At 38.3% G+C, this 16,492-nt stretch overlaps 1 protein-coding gene across 2 annotated transcripts in view; it reads right to left on the bottom strand.

The window, feature by feature from the left end:
- ANTXR2 (ANTXR cell adhesion molecule 2) overlaps window positions 1–16,492 on the bottom strand; it is a gene marked incomplete at both ends in the record, with an annotated part of 146,940 nt that overhangs the window by 74,463 nt on the left and 55,985 nt on the right. For both annotated transcript variants that reach the window (XM_084233284.1, XM_084233283.1), the window contains one exon: window positions 3,261–3,356. In XM_084233284.1, coding sequence (XP_084089410.1) covers window positions 3,261–3,356 — 96 coding nt within the window. The remainder of the gene's footprint in view (window positions 1–3,260; window positions 3,357–16,492) is intronic.

Raw genomic sequence — 16,492 nt, 5'->3', positions numbered from 1 at the left:
TATTAAAAACTGCATTTGGAATCAGAAGCTCAGTCAGGCTTCTCTGAAACAGTACTTTGACTCTGGAAAATCCCTCCTCTTATATGTTTTTACTGTTTTTTACACACATTGCTTTTTGGGAACTCCTGACCCTCCACTTACACTTTGTTCGCATTTCTGTTTGCTTATTAAAATGTGAGTTTCCCCAGCAAGCTGACTATAGAACTGAGACATAAAGCAAATAAGGGAGTGGGGGTGGGGGGGCAAATTGGGGAGGGATGAATATGGTGATGGTTCATGGGGGAATAGGGTGGTGGGAAAACTATGGGGACTACAATGATATAAAAAAATAAATTAATCAAAAGTAAATAAATTAAAAAAATAAAGTGAGTTTCCATATTACACTACAGTCATTTACATACTGTCACTTCATAGCACAATTCCATTACATATTATTAGATTTCCAAGGACTAAATGCAGAAATTTGCTTCTACCCTCTCCCTCCTTATAAACCTACTTCAGGAAACACTTGCTATGATTCATTTATACCTAGGTGCATGTGTGTGTGTGTGTGTGTGTGTGTGTGTGTCTACACACACATACATACATACATAAAAGTTCATACTCAGGACTAGCCACTCTTTAATCTGTAGTCCTAAATGTAAAATAAATGTAACTCTCCCTATTAAGTTAAGTACCAGATGCAGCACACTAGTAAAGTTTTCATGATGTGTCTAAGCATAGAAACCCTCCTGACATATTGAAAACACACCTCAAAGTGTCCCTCTCTACCTTACAGAAAGCAATATAATGTGTGATGCACAGTCTGCAGAGTTCCAGGGTCAGACTGGATCTATGCTCACCAGCTGATGACTGAATTATCTTTATAACACCTAAAAAGCAGGGGCAAGACCAATATTTGAGCACATGTAGCAAACTCCCAAGAAGTCCATTTCAGTTCTCACATGCGTCTTTTAAAAAATGATGCATTTTGACACTTTTGAGCCTTCTGGTCAATAATAAATCTAATTGCAAAATAACTAAGGGAAGATATGCATCATTGCTAGGTTTAGATTAAAAACCAAGGTGCACAAATCACACTGGGGTGGGGAGCACCTTTTACTTTTTAATTTGAGACTCAAGAATGCTAGCTACTTTAAAACATACATATCTAGAATTATCAAGATTAAAACAGGAAACTGAGCATAAATTACCACGGCAGGAAACTGATTAGTTCATCAAAGAGATGGTATGTTTTTTGTCTGTACTGTTGACAGAGTTAATTCTTTGGCTTCTCCAATGGTCAACTGCTCTAAGATAAAGGACTACAAAGTTGCCTCGTGAAAGTAGACTTAAGAACAATTAATTAGTGCAGGAATTGGGCCTCCCTGGTGGTGCAGGGGTTAAAGACAGCACTATCAAGCTATCACCAGTCACTGCAACACTAGTTCAATTCCCCTGACCAGTCAGGGAGTAACCCACATGGCACAGCAGACCTCTCCTACTTTGTCCACTGCTCCCCTCCACAGTGTATTTCAGTAGATCTACCTGTTCTGTTCCCACTCTTTCTGATGAATCCTCTCATCCCCCTGCACCTCTGGCTTATACCCCAGTTCTTGGATGCATACATAAATAAATCTTAAAAAAAAATAAGTGCAGGAATAATACAAAGCACTGCCTGAAGTTATAAGGAAGCTGAATCAGTTAGCAAAGGTGGGGGGTGGGGATAAGGAGAGGCAGTCAAGTAATATGGTGCAAGATACCACTGTGATCTATATAAACTGAAGATAACAAAAGAAAGACTATCAGAATAAGTAGCTGGTATACTTTGAAGGAGTGCTTTTTGCTTCTTCAGGATAAACTATCCTGTGAAACCTGGACAATCCAAATTGGATTGCTTGAAAATGTGCCTAACTATGTTCCTCCACACATCATCCTATGATAGGCAAAATAATGGCCCCACAAAGCTATCTACACCTATTTTCCTGGAACTGTGGATATGTTACTTTACATCGCAGAAGGGACTTGCAGATGTGATTACAATTAAGGACCTTGAATTGGGAGATTATTCTGGATGACCCAGGAAGTCCCACACAATAGCAATGGAGATTTTTTCCCAGATGGGTACAGAATCAGAGGGACATGTGGCTCTGGAAAAGTGATCAGAGAGATGTAATGTTGTCAACCTTAAAGATGGTGGAAATAGTACACAAGACAAGTAAGATAGAAGGCCTTTAGAAACTGGAAAAGAGAAGGGAAAAGATTCTCCTCTAGAGCAATGGGAGAGGAATGCATCCCTGCAGGTACTTGTTACCTCAATTTAGCCTGGTGAGATTCATGTTGGACCTGTGAGTACAATAACTGATAGATAACAAAATTATGTTGTTTTAAGGCAGTAAACACATAGCAATGTGATTAGTTGCAACAGAAAAATAATACACATCCATACTCTTTCAGAGGTTTTACTGAAACAGGAAAAATGATACAAACTGAAACGACCTGTCATAAACTCAAAATTGACCACTCAATGGGTGGATACCCTAATATTTGTGCATGACTTATTTCTAAACTGTTTTATCTAGAGGCAGAAAAGGTCCAGAAATAGAGCAAATTTCAAAGAGATAATGAAAGACTTAGTGAACACTGACAGAAAAAAAAAAAATCTTGACAAATTATCAACTCCCAATGAATTCAGCAGAAAACATCAATTTACTTCAAAGTATATTGTGCAAGAGTAGAAAACCTTTTTCCCTGCTACATTTCCTAATTTCCTTCCCCTTCTTCCCCCAAAACTGACTTTGAGGTATTATTTAGATGCAGTTTTATAAAATTTAAAATTTTTAAATTTAATTTGCTAATTTAAAATTTAATTTGCTAATTGAAACTTTGCTGTTATTGAACAACAGGGCGCTGATTTACACTTCAGGTCTCAATTTACAGCTCACTGATTAAAAAAAAAAAAAAAAAAAAAAAAAGAGGGCCTTCCTGGTGGTGGTGCAGGCAGTTGAGCGCAGCACTGTAAAGCTGTCTGCAGCCTCTGCAGCACGGGTTTGATAACAGCCGGCCAGCGAGGATCCCACATGGTGCAGAAGACCTCTCTGTCTCATCTGCTGCTCCCCTCAGCAGAGTATTTCATCAGTCTACCTGTTCTGTTCCCCACTCTGTCTCTGGTGAATCCTCTCACCCTCCCCCGCATCTGACCTGTACCCCGGTTCTTGTGTAAATAAATAAATCTTTAAAAAAAAAAAAAAAGAGTAGAGTTGCCAGTCCTTCTTACTCACCACTTTGCAGAAAAGGGGCCAGAACCACCACATCAAACCAATGCCCAACAGCAGCAACAGCACCAAAATAGCGATGAGTGCTCCAGTCCCATTTGACTAAAGAGAAGAGAAAAGTAAGATGGTCAGCAAAGCTAAACAACAAATCCTAAATGCTTGTTTTCTAAGGAGATAAAGGAAAAATAAAACAAAAGGCATGATAATGTCAAACAAGATTTCTATTACATTTCTCTAAGCTCTATAAATTATTTTATATTCAATTTCACATATGTAAAAACAGGTGATAATGAATATAAAATCTTCCAAAGTGTCACAGTCTGCTTGAAATTAGGTCTTAAAGAAAATAGGGGAAATCTATAGGGAATCAGATAGATAGAGTGAGAGAGAGAGGTAGATGATAGAGAGATAGTCCTTATTTTTTAAATCTCTGGGAAAGGATTATTTTAGTTACAAACATGATTACCTCTAAGCAGAATTTATGCAGAATTTTTCCGGACTTTTTGATGATGGAACATTACTTTATATATTAAAATATTAAGACAAGATGAATATAAAAAATCACCAAACAAATGATTAAACGAACAATAATGGCTTCTTTATTGAACTAACACTGTTTTATAAACTACTTATGATTCAAAGGTATAGGCTGACATCTCTCTAGATGTATGTTACCATGCCACACCCATCAAGGAAGTACCCAACATTCTCCACCGTCATCCAATATGCCCCCTCCCCACTTTGCTGTTCCTCCTCTTACTACCATTTTGAGACCTTAATTCCTGAGTCAGATTTCTAGTGTTTGTTATTGGTTTAGTTTTATCTGACCCTTTGTTTTGTTTCTCTATATTCCACATAAAGTGGTGCCATATGATATTTGTCTCTTTTATTGTTTGTAGAAAACATGATAATATACATAGAAAACCCTAAAACTCCAGTAAAAACTATGTGAAACAATAAATCAATTCGGAAGTAGCAGGTTACAAAATCAATATACAAAAATCAGCTTTATTTCTATATGCAAAAATGAGCTAGAACAGGACGAAATCAAGAAAACAATCCCATTTATAACTGCATCAAATAGAATTAAACTTAACAAAGAGTAAAGTTAACAGGAAGTGAAGGACCTATACAATAAAAACTATAAGACATTATTAAAAGAAACAGAACACACTAAAAAGGGAAAGATATTCCCTGCTCATAGACTGGGAGAATTAAGATTGTTAAAGTAGCCATCTTATCCAAAGTGATATACAGATGCAACACAATCCCTATCATGGTATTCTTCAGGAAAATAGAACAAGCATGACTGAAATTCATACAGAAACTCAGAAGATCCTGAATAGCCAAAGTAATCATGATAAATATATCATCTTAATGCAAGGATGTAATCTCATGTCTTCCTTACCAGCAGATCTCTTTTTACAGTTCAAGCACTATCCTTACAAGAACCACACTGGTGTTTTTTCTCTTATTAAATGAAGAACTCAACCAGTCCTGTTATCTGTTCTAGCTTTGCTCCCATACCCCTTCTAGAAGCCATTTTGTCAAACTATGGGGTTCAGTTTAAGTCACTTCTTAAAAGCCTAGCTTGGACATTAGAATGCCCCACCTTTGCTATACAATAAATTGTTTTCTACACATTAATATCTAGCACTTATCACAATTTGTTTGTTCCCTTGCTTATTTCTGATAAACTTGTTTATGTTTATTTTAATTTCTCTTTTCTGCCACTATTTATTGCGAACTCTAGGAAGGCAGGGTCAATATCCAACCTACTTACCAACATATGCTCCATGTTTGACCTTTTAAAACTATTTACCAAGAGAATGAACACCAAAGAAATAAGACTCCAAAAGCCACAAGCACAAAAGAAGTGTTTCCTGAATTGTAGCTTGAAGATAAAGTTTCCAAGAGAGAGGAGCTTCTCCCACACTCTACCTTCTGGGATTCCTAATGTGTGTGTGTGTGTGTGTGTGTGTGTGTTTTAAAGGAAAGAATTCAGGGAAGAAAACAACTAAATAAATCAACACACTCTCTGGATGAAAACTTGGGACTGTATAGGGCAACTTTGTAAAGATACATTTTCTCTCATTCAAAACAAATACATAAAATCTCAGATGTCAGAAAGAGAGCCATATTTATTACAAAAACTGATAGAAAGAGAAGAGCGGAAGGTACCAGTATCAATCTTAGATAGCATTTTATTAAATGAGTCAGTCTACAAGTTTAATTTTCAACAGGTTGTTTGATTTCTCTGGACCTCTGTTTTCTAATCCTCAAAATAATAAAAGTTCCCAAAGCTTGAAACTCTATGGAAAAGGCATTATTATTCTATCTGTCTCAGAAAATCACTGTACACATTAACATTCCTGAAGCTCTAAATGGTTTTGCAATAAAAAACAAGTCCAATATATCTTATGGTTTATGCTGCTCTGAAAATTATTTTGAGGTATATTTTAAATAGATTTATTAAAACTGGAAGGCTGACTGTAATCAATATCTTTTCTTTTTTCCCCCTCATTATATTTTCAATATTCTATAGAACTAGGATTCCAAGAATCAACTTTGGGAAATATTAGGATAGATCAAAGTTAAGAGTCTTTCCAATACTAAGCAACAATGACAACAGCAATTAAACAGAACATTTTGTAATGGAATATGACATATAATACATAATGATCTATGCACAATAAGAGACAATAATCTTTTTGTAAACAGTTTTTGTAAATAATTGAAAAAAGAAGTAGAAGTGGTTTTTTTGTAATATTGGAAAATTTGCAACAACATAGATGGACCTCGATGGCATTATGCTGAGTGGAATAAGTCAGATGGAGGGAAAATAGCACCATATGAGTTCACTCACATGTGGTACATAGAAAAAAACAAACAAATGGTTAAGTAAAACAACAACAAACTTTTAGACAGCAAGAACAAAATAATGACTGCCAGAAGGGAGAAGGGGTGGTAATCAGATAAATGGCATCAATTGTATGGAGGAGGCCCATGAGACTTTTGGTGGTGGACATTGTGTGGTATGTAAAGATATTGATATTTACAGCACTATAAAATGTTACAAACATACTGGAGACCTATAAAATGTTACAAACTAACATTACTTCAATAAAAAAAATATTAAAAATAAATATCAGCAAGGAAGTGTTAGCAAAATATATTTGGTTTAGCTAATCAGAAAAAATTTTAAGTGTGTGCCATTTCCCTTAGCATCTGTTATTATCAGAATGGAAAAAGATTACCATGTAGTGACTTTGCAATTATTCCAAAACAAATCCATTTTCAAAGATATTGATTACAATCAGTCTTTGATTTAGTAACTCCATTTAAACTATAACTTTTAAAATAATTCTCAGAGCAGTATAAAACAAAATATTAATTTTTAGAAGATCAAGCATTAACCATACATGAACAATTAAAGCTATTCGTTGATTTCTAATTTTTCATCTGGACGTAAGAGGGAATAACCATACAAGCTATTGATGTTGTTGATGTCAGTTTACAAATTAACCAAAACTAACCATCACCAAAGTATCACTTAGAATCTTTGACCATTTCATTTTATTTATCCCTCAGTAATTACAATGGCAACAGAAACTTTGTGCACACACACACACACACACACACAAAACCTTCATAGAACTCTACTATTCACTATTAGAACATCCCTATGACACTAGAAGTTGCCATGTTACAAGACATTTACCCAAAAGAATTAATTTAAAACATAAGAAATTTTTAAAAATGCAGTCATCTAACAAAGTCTTGATGTAGAGAATGAAAATGTAAGCTCAACACTTAGTCACTGATATATCCTAAACACCTACATCAGTGTCTTACAGATACAAAGTTCTGGAAGTATATCAGAACACGCCCTTCCTACTTAGAAAATTACTCAAAGTGCATCTTTCTACACAGAATTCTAAGCATTCATGATCAAATCAAGCAACTCTCTAAAGACTTGAGTACATTAAGCTCTAATAGCTAGGTAAATAGGGACATAACAGGAAAAGAATAGCATAGAAATACATAGAAAAATGTGACTCTTGTGGGAGAAATGCTGTCTAATGTTTAAATGCATTATGTAATGTGTTAATTAACATATCCCCAATTTATGGTGGGGGAGGATGAGCACAACAGAATTCCCCATTGGACCTTCTCCGTTTCCCAGAAGATTGAGCCACAGCATTCATGGAAATGATTCACCATCTGGCTGTGCTATACCACTTCCAAAAGGGTTCTATGAACACTTGGCTTTCCCTTTTCTTAGAATTCAAACCCTGTGTTCAGAAATAAGGACATGCTACCTGAAGATGTGAAGCTGCTAAATGCATAGTTGGTTTTTTCCTTTTGGAGAATGTGCCATGAGTGGGAAATTCAGAAAATTGTGCTAACAGAATATAAAGTAGATGGGCTAACCTTGATAAGTCGTTAAAAATCTTGATTTACCTTCCAAAAAAATTCTCTGTTTGGAACACTGACAAAGCACTGTGCACATCCAGGTGCAAATATACACTTATTGTGACACTATTATCTCAACTGACTCCAAAGATTGCTCTCTAATAACACCTACACAAAAACATATACTTTCTTAATAACTACAGATCTAATCTTTATCAAATCTAAGGTAAGCATAAGAGAAACAGGGTAGAGAAAGAAAATAATGCAATGAAACTCGAATTTGTCATCAATGTGTGAGACATAGCCCAACATACCACATGCCAGACATTAGCTCAGTTACTGCATAGCAAATTCTGGCTTTCCACTTCCTTTGTTTTTATTTGCCTCAGCCATTGTCAGAGAACAAAGGACTTCAGCCATCAAAGGGAAATGATTTCATTGTTCACTAACAGTATAAACAAATTAAGCACATATCAAACACATAGAAGTGTAAGATACCACACTGCAAACTACAGACTTAAGAGTCAGCTGAAATGAAGTAAGATTACGCACAGATCTTTATCAAAGGCAGAGAGTAAAACCTTCTCACTTCCATTAGGCAACGCTCTCTTCAAATACCAGGCAGTTAAAAAGGTGCCAAAGTCATGATGTTGTACAAGTCTTCGTGGAATCCACAGGTTAGGTGGAGAGACAGGCTTTGAACACATCATTAAAGTGTGAGAAAGATGGAAGGAAATTCAACAGAAAGCTGTCAAAGTGGGAGCTGATCTAGGGTCCAAGGGTTCTGAGTCAACCTCTTTGAGGAAGTCTAAAAAAGACTAAGAAAGAAGAGGAAGACATTTAAGCCTTCTCAAAAAAAAAAAAAAAAAAAAAAGCCTGAAAAAAAGAAAAGACAACTTTGGCTGAAGCACTGAGTTTAGGGGACTTGGCAGCACCTGAAGAAGCTGAAGAAAAGATACAAAACACAAAATTCTGAAAATCAGTGATTCTCTTTCTTACAGAGAGGGCAGCATTTTATTTGCTTATTTATTTTTAACTGAAGTAATATTGGGGTACCCCTCAGGTATTACTACCATAGTGTACCCACAACCAACTCACCGATTTCCCACCATTATAGACCACTGTGCTTCCTTCCCTCTTTTTTCTTTCCCCTCTCTCCAACCTCTCCACCACCTTCAGTTCTATAGTCAGTTATCAAGGGTTAGTTTTTCAGACTGTCTTTATTTAGCTATTAATTTAGTAACTTTATATTCCACATATTAATGACATCATCCTTTATTTAGCTTTTCCTTCTGACTTATTTCACTCATCTTTATCCCTTCCAGCTCCATCCATACTCCAACAAATGGCATGAGTTTATCTTTTTTGATTACTGAGTAGTATTTCATTGTGTATATATACCACATCTTCTTGATCCTCTCATCTGTTCTGGGACATTTAGGTTGTTTCCATAGTTTAGCTATAGTAAAAAGAGCTACAATAAACATGGGAGTGCAGGTTTCCTTTTGAATTAGTGTTTTAGAATTTGGGGGCTAGATGCTTAGGAGTGGAATTACTGGGTTGAATGGCAGATCCATATTTAATGTGTTGAGACCCTTCCACACTGCTTTCCTTAAGGGCTGGTCTGGTCTGCATTCCCCCAGCTGTGTAGGAGGCTTTCCTTTTAGCCACTTGTTTTTGGTCTTTTTAATATGGGCCATTCTCCAAGGTGTGAGATGGTATCTCATTGTAGTCTTGATTTTCATTTTTCTAATAATAAGTGATTATGAACATTTTTTCATGTGCCTGCTAAGAAGTGGCCATTTGTTGAATTAAAGTCTATTTGTCGGATGACCTTTAATTGGTCATTTGCTGGATCACTTTTTTCTAATTACAGTTCTGAGCAAGTATTTTCAAATATTCATGAAGACTAGGATGTAAAATGTGACTGAGGAGTCCACATGGAGACTTACTACCAGACATTGGTGAAGGCACTTAGGGCAAAACTCTTTTAAGGTTTTGGGGACATACCAGACCTTGAATATTAGGGTAGAGAGAAAATATTTTCTATTCATCCTGAGCACTAAATTTGGAACTTCGCTGCATCTAATTTCCTTTTCTTCATCAAAAACAAGTTATAAGATAAAATCAAAAACTTGGCTTTGAGACTCCCTGGTGGTGCAAGGGATTAAGACGCAACCTATGAAGTTTTCCACAGCCACTGCAGCACAAATTCAATCCCCAGCCAAGGAGTTACCCACATTGGTGCAGCAGACCTCTCCTGTCTCGCCCACTGCTCCCCTCAGCAGTGCGGTTCAGTCAATCTACCTGTTTTGTTCCCTACTTGTCTCTGGTGACTCATCTCTCCCCCCCCACATACTTCTGGCCTGTAACCTAGCTCTTGTATGCATTAATAAATAAATCTTTAAAAACATAAAATAAAATAAAAACAAATAAAAATAAATCAAAGTCACAATGAGATTTTGCAAAACAATATGGGAAATAGGAGTCATTCAAAAATTTCAAAACTGCGAGGTAACATGTTGTAATCTATCTAGAAAATAACCACAGCAAACACATTAGAAAAAAAGCAGACACAAGAAAAGAGAAATAGGTCTTCATAATTTTGTTTCTGTGAATTTAAAGCTAGGAGAAGAAAGAGATAGTAGTGAAATAAATGCTTATTTCATTTACTAATTCTTTTGTAATATTTCATGACAGGAATTAAAAAACTATGGCCAAAGACCAAATGCAGCTCATCTATTTAGTAAGAAACTCCTACAACACTATTATATAGCTGAAAAAAATCAAAAGAATATGTTACATAAATTCAAGTTTCAGGGTACATAGTTTTGTTGAAAACAACAATGGCCATTTGTGTACATACATGTAGTTGCTTTTGTGCTACAATGGCAGAATTAAATACTTGCAACAGAAATCAGATAGCCCTCCAAAAAACCCCAAACACTTACTATCTGACATCTTACAGAAAATATTTGCCAAACCTTATGTTACGTAAATCAAATTAAGATCTGTTGAAATGGCAGATTGTGCAAATATTCAGATTAAGAGGAAGACAGGCTGAGTTAAAATCTAATTCTAGCATTTGTTCTAGGGCAAGTAGTTTACCCTCCAGAGCATTCAGGCTCAAAGAGCCTTAATCTGGAAGGCAGTGGGTACAGAAATCGCTCCAAATCTGCTCATCCAGCCATGCAATCTCCTGAGGACAGAGTCCTGTAGGTAAATGATTTTCAGGCTTTTCTGCACTCCTGCCATTAGGATTGCACTGCGCAAGGGGCACCTGCAGTTGTTATAAGTTATGTTGTTTACTTCTGTGGGCGGTGGGAGTAGTATTGAGATACTCCCCAAGAGAAGCAGAGGCAGGAGACAGAAGCAGAAGAGGCAGGAGAGAGAAGGGGAGAAAGAAGGCCAGAGAAGCCCAGAGTGAAGACTTGCCACGGACTTGGAGGCCTATTGTCCTCCTGGGCCCCTGGCACCCCTGCCTGCTGTGTACTTGATTGCTGCACTACATGTAAAAGCTCAATAAAAACCTGAGAAAGCCACCTAGGGCTCCAGGACTCTTCTTTACCTAGTCTGCTCGACTCTTAGAAAACCTGCTTTGTGCCCATCCTGCCACGACAAGTCTATTTATGCACATTGCACAAATGTGCATGAAAGACTGGAAGTGGGTCTTAGCTCCTCAGTTTTCTCATCTATAAAGTGAGGGTAACAGGGCGTCCCTGGTGGTGCAGAGGTTAAAGACAGCTCTATCACGCTATCTGCAGCCACTGCAGCATGAGTTCCATCCCCTGCGGCCAGGGAGAGAACCACAAGGGGCAATAGACCTCTCCTGCCTGGCTGCTGCTCCCCTCAGCAGTGTATTTCAGTAGATCGGCCTGTTCTGCTCCCCACTCTCTCTAGTGAATCTTCTCACCCCTCTCACCTCTGGCTTATACTCCAGTTCTTGTATGCATAAATAAATAAATCTTTTTAAATATGTATTTTTTTTAAAATGAGGGTATCAGGAATAGCTTTCTTTTAAATTGTGAGCAGAAGTTACAAAGTACTTTGCACACATATATAATTAGCACAGTGCCCAGCACTTAACACAAGCTCAGAAAATATGTTTATGGCATTATTATTCCAAAAGAATCAGAAAAAAAAATAAGTGGTTCCAAGGGGAGGGGGAGGCATCTTTCACTTTATTTTTTAAAGATTTATGTTATTTGTTTATGCATATAAGAACTGGGGTGTAGGCCAGAGGTGCCAGGAGTAAGAGAGGATTTGTAACAGGGTGGTCCCCAGGAAAGGGGGAGGTTCCAGGTTTCCTGCTCCACCCAAGGGAGGGTGGAGCTGAGCAGGGAGGGAGAGAAGAAGCTGCAGAGGAGAGGGAGGAAGAAAGGAAGCAGGATGGAGAGCCAGAAAAGGAAACCTGGAGGAGGCACATGGAACTGAGAGACACGTGAAGAAGCTGCAGTTGCCTTTTGGTCGTGGACTGGGTGACACAGATGTGGGTGAGAGACCTGTGGGGAGGTGACAATGGCGGGTTTTGTCTTGATTTTGATTTTGCTCTTTTCCTTCCAGACATGTCTGGTTTCTGATACTTTTCTGTGGGTCCCCACTGGAAGATGCTTTAGACTTGTGACAGGCTTTGGGGCCTTGCTCTGGGCCAATCCCATTTGGATGGAGTTTTACCCATGAGGGGAAGAGTAACTTTAGGTGCTTGATTTAGAAACTATATTCTTTGCCTTTCCTGTATTGTTTACTAATAGTATTATATTTCCTTCCCATTAAAGTCTCATATGTTTTGTGTTGATGCGGCACATGGCAGAACCCATTTAGAGTAGGCAGGTTTGCGGGGTCTGGGCTGCCCCTCTCCCTGCCCTGTAACAGATTCACCAGAGACATAGTGAGGAACAGAACATGCAGATTGACTGAAATACACTGCTGAGGGGAGCAGCAGGTGAGACAGAAGTCTGCTATGCCATGTGGGTTAGCTCCCTGGCTGGGGATTGAACTCATGCTGCAATGGCTGGCTATCGCTTGATAGTGCTGAACTTTAACCCCTGCACCACCAGGGAGGCCCTCACTTTATCTTTTAAAGCAGATATCATCTGAAAAAAGATAAAGGCCTGGCTAAATACAGACCCTCCCCAGATTTTAATCCTAAATCTCTTAAATTTAAACTTAGTTTCCCCACTTTTAAGCCAGATATACAGATACTTTCATTCATTTAACAAATCATTTTGGAGCACCTGCCTCCTCCCAGTACATTGGGAGGAGATCAATGAGAAATTACATGCCCTGCCATTAACCTCTCAAGGCAGCTGAGAAAGGTACAGAGTAAACAGGAAATGAGAGCTCTCTGACAAAAGTGTCTTCACAGGACTGAGTCTTCATGGTGCACATAGAAAACTTCTTTGTGGGATTGTCACACAATTTAAACACTTGCTAAACTATAGGTTTTCTATTTTCTTTTTTTTTAAGATTTTTTTAAATTTATTTTTTATACAAGAACTGGGGTACAGACCAGATGCATGGGAGGGTGAGAGGATTCTCCAGAGACAGTGTGGGGAACAGAACAGGCAGACTGACGAAATACACAGAGGGGAGCAGCGGGCAAGGCAGGAGAGGTCTGCTTCGCCATGTGGGATTCTCACCGGCTGGCCGGGATCAAACCCATGCTGCAGAGGCTGCGGACAGCTTCATATTTGGGCGTTCAACCGCCTGCACCACCAGGGAGGCCCAGGTTTTCTATTTTCGTTAGATTTCAAACGCACATGAAATTCAAAAGCATCGTCCTGGAATGAGTAATATTACTAACTGCATCTGACCTGATCACCTTATCTGAATATGTCTGCAAGACTGAGTATCACAAAAATACAGTGCCTGGCGTGTATCAAAATATTGTTCACTATCCTCTTCTATTTTGAATAAAAATTTAATGCACACATCAACAGGTATATCTTGCCAGCTCCAGTCTCAGTGTTCCTATCTACAAGATGGAAATATTACTGCCACATACCAAAGGTAATTGAGTTCAAATACAAAAACAATGGTTAAAGTTAATGAGCAAAAAGAATTATCCTATGATTATTACCACAATGATAAAGTGAATTATAGTATTTATTATCCTGTAATAATTAGTGGAATTTTCAAATTCACACAGAAGACTACCAATCATCAACCTGGGCAGAGGCATCAAGGACACTAAGACTCCTCTGACCTTTTCTTTACAAATATTTCATCGACCTTTGGCTTCTTTATATAAGTGTCCTCGTTTTCCCACTTCTTGAACTGTTCCCTCTCTTAATCACTTCACTTTTTCTATTGACCAAGACAGCCTTACAATTTCCCTCAGCTGGATTAAACATGAAACAGGTTTCTTCCTGACTATACATGCCTGGTCCCTGAGCAACTTTTTTTTAGAGAATCTACTTGAGAAAGCTTATAATTGCAAAATAATTCTCTTCTTCTTTGAAATGTATAGAACTCTCATTTAATGTGTTTTTTCAGTTTTATAGATTCCAAAGTAGACTATCTTTCTTGACCTGAGCATCATCCCTTTGATTATAATCATTAAAGAAAATGCTGCCAATTGCCAGTCCCTGTGGCAATTTGGAGTCTAATTTCCAAGAGTCCCTTGCTCTGAATTTCAACACTAACTCCTACCAGGAGACGAGGAGAACATTTACTTTTCCTTCAGATAGAGTCAATTAGCAGATGCAGATGGTCTGTACTGCCTCCACCTCAGATCTTTAAAACTGTCTAGCCCTGTGTCTCAGCAGAGTTCCGCTTACCTCCCCTATTGTATTCATCTTGAATATGGTCTTCCTTTCCTGTTTAATATTTCCCAAGGTATTTTTCTTTGGAAGGAGGAAAAGGGAGAAAACAGGAAGGAAGGAAAGAGGGATAGAAGGACGGAAGGAGGACGACAGAAGGAGAGAGTAGCAGGGGAGGGAGGGAGAAGCAGGAAAGGAAGGAAGAAACAGATCTGACAAATTCATAGTTATCCTTCCTTCAATCAAAGGGTATTTAAAATTAAAATGTCAAAAAGTACAATTTCAGAATTAAGTATTTCTTTCAAGTTAGATCAATCCAGCATTATGAAAAATGTAATCCATTTTGTTCTCCTCCCTTTCTTTTATTTCTGCACTGACTTCTCTGCACTGAAATTGAGGAGCCACAAACCCACCTGCAGGATGCAACCTAAACTCATCTCTTCTTTTTGACTATTGGTAATCAGGTTTAAATTACTCAATTTCTAAGCTTTCCCTTCAATATTTTCACTTTGAGTGAGTGTACCTACTCTCAGTACCTGTTTGCTATAGATCTCTATAAAGTGTTTGTCCCTCCTGTTTATAAATATTTATGGAAACCCAGTTTCCATAAATACCAAACCTCTTTCTCATACTCTTTCACTGCTTACTCTACCTCCAGAAAGCCACTTTTTCAGTACAAATCATAAGGCATTTAGTCAACAACTTCACTCCACACAACACTTCTCAGATGTGTACCTCCCATCCAGAACTCTCTCTAGAACTCCAGACTTGTACATTCAACTGCCTTTCTGCCACTGCCACTGTGATGGTCAACAAACACCTTTTGCTCAAAATTTCTCAAACACAACATCTTATCTTCAAAAACTTCTCTACCTCATGCCAACTCATCTTTCTAGTTGCTCAGGTAAAAAGGCTGGAACCTTAATGTTTTCTTCTTATATCCACTTTTAACCTGTCCAGGTATTCCAGAGGCTGCACCTTTGCAATATAGTCAAATCCAACACATCTCAACATCTCCATTGCTATCTCCCTGGCGGAGCTACCCAACCCTCTCCTAAATTACTGAAACACCCACAGAATTCATCTCCATCTTTCCACTTCGGCCCTACCTACAAAGTTTATTTTTACACAGCAGCCAGAATGGTCCTTTTAAAATATTAAGGCATGTCCTGTCACCTTTCATTTCGCTCAGAAGAAAAGCTCCAGTCACACAATCATTTACAAAACCCTAACTGATTTATCTGCCTCCCGCCACTCTGTTTTACTCACCCCGAGTTGCCTCCCACTTTTTTCCCCTCCCTGCTATTTCCACTCCAGCACACTGGCTGCCTTGCTGTTCTTTTTTTTTTTTTTTTTTTAAGATTTATTTATTTATTTATAAAAGCACTGGGTACAGTCAGAAGCACGGGAGGGTGAGAGAATTCACCAGAGCCAGAGCGGAGAGCAGAACAGGCAGACCGACGAAGTACACTGCTGAGGGGAGCAGCAGGTGGCAGGAGAGGTCTGCAGCATGTGGGACCCTTGCTGGTGGCAGCCGGGGATTGAACCGGCACTGCAGAGGCTGCGGCAGCTTCACAGCCCAGCGCTCAACTGCTGCGCCACCAGGGGAGGCCTTGCCTTGCTTTTCTTTAACACAGTCCCAACTTAGGCCTTGTTCTAGCTGCTGTCCCTGCGTGTAGCACACTTTCCTGGGGGAGGCCTTCAGGGCCACCTTTCCTCAAATATTTGTTCAAATATACCTTTCTCAATGACAATTACTTTGTTCCCTTATCTAATATTACAACTGTGCTTTCATTCTCTTTGTACCTCAGAGACAACTAATACCCCTTTTTCTGAGATCACTTTATTAAAACTCCTCGAGGCACATTATGCTTTTCTGAGAACTAGCAAGACCTAGGATCACATCTTCTAATATGCAACCTGTAAATTCCAAATGAGTTATTTAAACTCAGGCAAAGACTCGAGTTCTTGCTTGTGTAGAAAAAGTGAAAAAAGAGGGGTTGGAAGTGCAGAAAAGAAAGAAGAATAGAAGAATGCAATTTCTGTGAGTTTAACACCAAG

This window comes from Talpa europaea (assembly GCF_964194135.1).
Source record: "Talpa europaea genome assembly, chromosome: 5".
Lineage (NCBI taxonomy): Eukaryota > Metazoa > Chordata > Mammalia > Eulipotyphla > Talpidae > Talpa > Talpa europaea.
Note: the sequence above shows the minus strand (reverse complement) of the source record. Positions and strands in the feature narration are given on the sequence as shown.